Genomic DNA, 3778 nt, shown 5'->3' with positions numbered 1-3778 from the left:
TCTTCAATATGTTTATGAATAGGGATTTATCTTAGCTTACTTGTACGCATGTTACTACGTGTAATAGGGCTACCGTTTAACGCCACTTTTTTCGTGATCTGATTCATGTTTTTACAACTACTGTGTAATTTTGTTTCATAATACCTCCAGGCGTTAAACATATCTTTAATTATCTTCAGTTTTTCTCCCCAGATTAATATATTTTGAAATCAATATCCAAAAAATAAATGGTGAGCTGCTTCAGGCTCCAATAATCATCTTCGACGATATTTGCATCTCAATTACAAATTGCTGTAACGCTAATTGCATGTACCCTATAAAAGCAAGTGTATGTTCACAGTGGTCAGTGTTATTGCTTACGACACCATGTCTCTCTCCGTATATGATATATGTTCCTGTGTAATCTATATTGCTGTGATTTTAGGTGGGACATTTGGTAATAGTCTGGTGTGTTATAATGTGTATAAAAACAGGATTCTACGGACTGCTCCGAATTACCAACTGGTAGCATTGGCAGTGGTGGATTTAATAGTATGGACCTCAGCTTCGCCTTTCAGGTTGTATGTCACTGTAAAACGTCTTGTCACATCTGAAACATATATTAGCGATGCTGAATGTTTTGGGCAGACATTGACGTTTTATTCATCTGCTACTACAACAGTGATTATTTTGGCAACCATAAGTTTAACGAGGGCCATTGGTATCACCAACAAACTAACGCGATATACAATGAAGAAACTGATTTACGTATCTATTGTTATAAGTTACTGTATAGGTGTTGGATACGGAACAACAAGAGCAAACCTCGGCAAAGAAGGTTCATGCGGAGTTAATACAGTCGAACAGCAAGTAAAGATCTCGGGAATGTTAGGTGTTGTTATTAAATGGGTATCGTTACTTATAGTAATGATATCAAATGTTTGTATATGTTACATTACGCAATGCAATCACAGAGCCCTGAAACGTGTACTGGGTGATGGTGGACGACATGGAAAATCAACAAACATTGCAACTATCAAAATGTCACTTCGTCTTGTTTGTTTTTTTTCATTCTCAGCTACGTACCAGGATCAAGTCATGGATTTCTAGTAGCAAATGAACTCAAAGAAAGAAATCACCTTCTTGCCAATTTGTTAATTGCCATTGCCTGTGCAGGCAGCGCTGTGAATCCTATGATATATACATTGACCTCATCAAAAATCAAGACTTACCTTCCATGGAAGAAATCTTAGTTTTACGATTTCACCAGCGCCAGTTTTACAGCATCTCACGTATGTACGTTCTGATGGAGAACTGCAATGTATCATACAAGGAACAATTAAATACAACAACAGTTTTCGTAGTTGAAGCGCACACAACTTCGCCAACCCGCAAATTCAATCCAGTAGGTATATGACATTATTTCTTTTGACTCTTGTTATCAAAAATTGTACATGAACTTGGGTGCAAATCACGGCACCGGGCGGCTGCAGCAAATCACCAGTGTTGAACGATTAATAAAGTATATGTTATTTTTATCAACAAACTAACGAAAGTATGCAATATTGTGGATATTGGTATATACGTTACTAAGAACGGAATTGCGCGTGATAATTTTTCACAATTCGAGCCTAAATTGTCAAGATACTGATTGAAAAATGTGCTTTGAGACATAGGTGTTTCTAATAGGAAACTAATTCATGTAAACTTGGTTGCAAACGTTTTTTCAAACAGCTATTCGAACGTGAATAGGTTTTTTCTTAATGCTTCTCTGCTTTGGACTGACATTGCTATTCAAAAAATAATAGATACGTCAGAGAAGAAATACAACATTGATGGTACAAAAGTACATAGCATAGTGAGTATTATCATTTTATTATACTACTTGTACTGCATTTCTAGAGCTGATCAGTTTATTTCATAGCAAAAATGCACACAGCTGCGTTCTTTCGATTCAGTTAGATATATGGTTCAGTTTATGTTTGGGCCACAATTTTATAGTGACAGAATAAAACCTTTATTTTCGAATCAGAAGACTAAATTCAGATTACAATTGTTAGAATTGCTGATATAACAGTTGATGTCGAGTCTTTTTTCGTTATTAATTAAATGAGCAATATAATTATTCATCATTAAAAAAATATCTCTCCCAGGTGTTAATACTCTAAAGATAGTATATGGTAAGTTTATATAGATTTCATGAATTTATCAGTTTATCAGTTGATATCTAACATTGAATTGCGATGTAGGTATATTTTGTATTAATTCATTTAGCTCAGTTTTTTGAGCGGGGATAAAAATCTCCAATTTATGCAAATCATCCTTGTTGAGAATGATCTGTATGGTCAGTAGTCAAGTTCAAGTGATTTGACATTGTGACATTTAACAAACTTTTATATAAACACTGTATTATCATATTGTATATGTTAACTTTGTACCTTTGCGTAACCTTGTTTAATCATTTATACTTTTGTAGAATTGATCATGTAAAGAACTATATTCCTTTGTAATTTTAGATTTACTTGAGCTAGGGGTTAAAGAGCATGTGTTAGCAAAGTGACATCACGTGCGCATAATTGATTTACGTGCCGTTGCACTATTGTTTAGAAGCAACTGTTTATTTACAACTTGCATGTTTAGGGTAGTCATTATAAACATATATTACAGGAATTGGATACATAGAGTGTATTTAGTAGTGGCAACTTTGCAACGTTTTAACCGTGACACACATCGCTGGTGATCACGTGATCATGTCAACGACTAAGGCGATTGGCTGATCGCATGTTTACTCTGCCACGCCTTAGAGATTTAGGATAGAGTTTGTAATACTTTGTAAGAGGTACAACGTGAGACGTGGGCAGCGAGGGATTACCTCAGCTGACCGTTTGGGTGAATAAAGCTGGACTATCTGTAATGAACTAATGTGTATTCCTTTGGGTCGAATCTGGTATCTCTACGTGTAAGTGTTATCAGCAACAGTTGTATACTTCTACTATGGGGCACATACAAATAATAGCGTAAGCGAATAGATCATCTGTCAAGGGTTAACATCAACTGATTCCTTGTCTTCTTCTATGGTGTTATGATTCCCCTTTCGTGATAACCCGCCTTATCCCTGATATCACTTGGACTCAACTGGTTGCAGTTCCCATTAACATGCAATCCAATTAAAGTCCTCAATGGCCATATAACAGTTGGTTTCGTTGTTGGAGGCTGACTCAGTTTCACAGGTCGTCTCCTTGAGGCGAGGAAACGACTCGATAAGGAAAGGATTTCACCCTTTGACTATCGGTACAAAGACCGTAGTTGGATTCCAAAACGAATGATTTGAAACTCGAGCGTTTTGTGATATTAATTATAAATATACATTCTCCCTTAATTCTTTAAAGTCGTGGAACTACTGGGTGGATTAATTGACATTGTTAGGAATATTAGGTAACATATGGTTACTTACAGTACTATGAGATTGATGACACCTATCGTTTTTAATTGCCCAGTTTATACTCTTAATGCATGACTCATCATATATTGACACGATTTGCACCTTCTTATTATGTTTGAATGAAAGCACTTAACAATGAAATCGATAATATTTTCAGACATTCTCTCAGATAGTATCTACTAAAGTGCTTTACATGTGACAACTTTTCTGTCTGTGAAATTTAACTCAGGGCAGACTATAATTTTGCTGTTATTTGCTTTTCGGCTTGTTTAATTCCTTGCAATGCGTTGATACCTGATTGATACCTTTCTATGCGTTTTTGTGTCATAGCTCAGACGATGTATATTTTGTACTTAA

At 35.6% G+C, this 3778-nt stretch overlaps 1 protein-coding gene across 1 annotated transcript; it reads left to right on the top strand.

Annotated features, from left to right (window-relative positions):
- The first annotated feature begins 366 nt into the window (after positions 1-366).
- Positions 367-1232, top strand: LOC146730628 (neuromedin-U receptor 1-like). The gene is made up of 2 exons (XM_085493745.1): positions 367-866; positions 1058-1232. The coding sequence occupies exons 1-2, from the start codon at positions 367-369 to the stop codon at positions 1230-1232; spliced, it is 675 nt and encodes a 224-aa protein (XP_085349871.1).
- The last annotated feature ends 2546 nt before the right edge of the window (positions 1233-3778 follow it).

This window comes from Saccoglossus kowalevskii, chromosome 19 (assembly GCF_978046115.1).
Source record: "Saccoglossus kowalevskii chromosome 19, keSacKowa6.1, whole genome shotgun sequence".
Lineage (NCBI taxonomy): Eukaryota > Metazoa > Hemichordata > Enteropneusta > Harrimaniidae > Saccoglossus > Saccoglossus kowalevskii.
Note: the sequence above shows the minus strand (reverse complement) of the source record. Positions and strands in the feature narration are given on the sequence as shown.

Coding starts and splice junctions, on each gene's coding strand:
- LOC146730628 (XM_085493745.1), top strand. CDS start 367: ATGTCTCTCTCCGTATATGATATATGTTCCTGTGTAATCTATATTGCT. Junction 867..1,057: donor CAAGTAAAGATCTCGGGAAT/GTTAGGTGTTGT, acceptor TTTCATTCTCAG/CTACGTACCAGGATCAAGTC.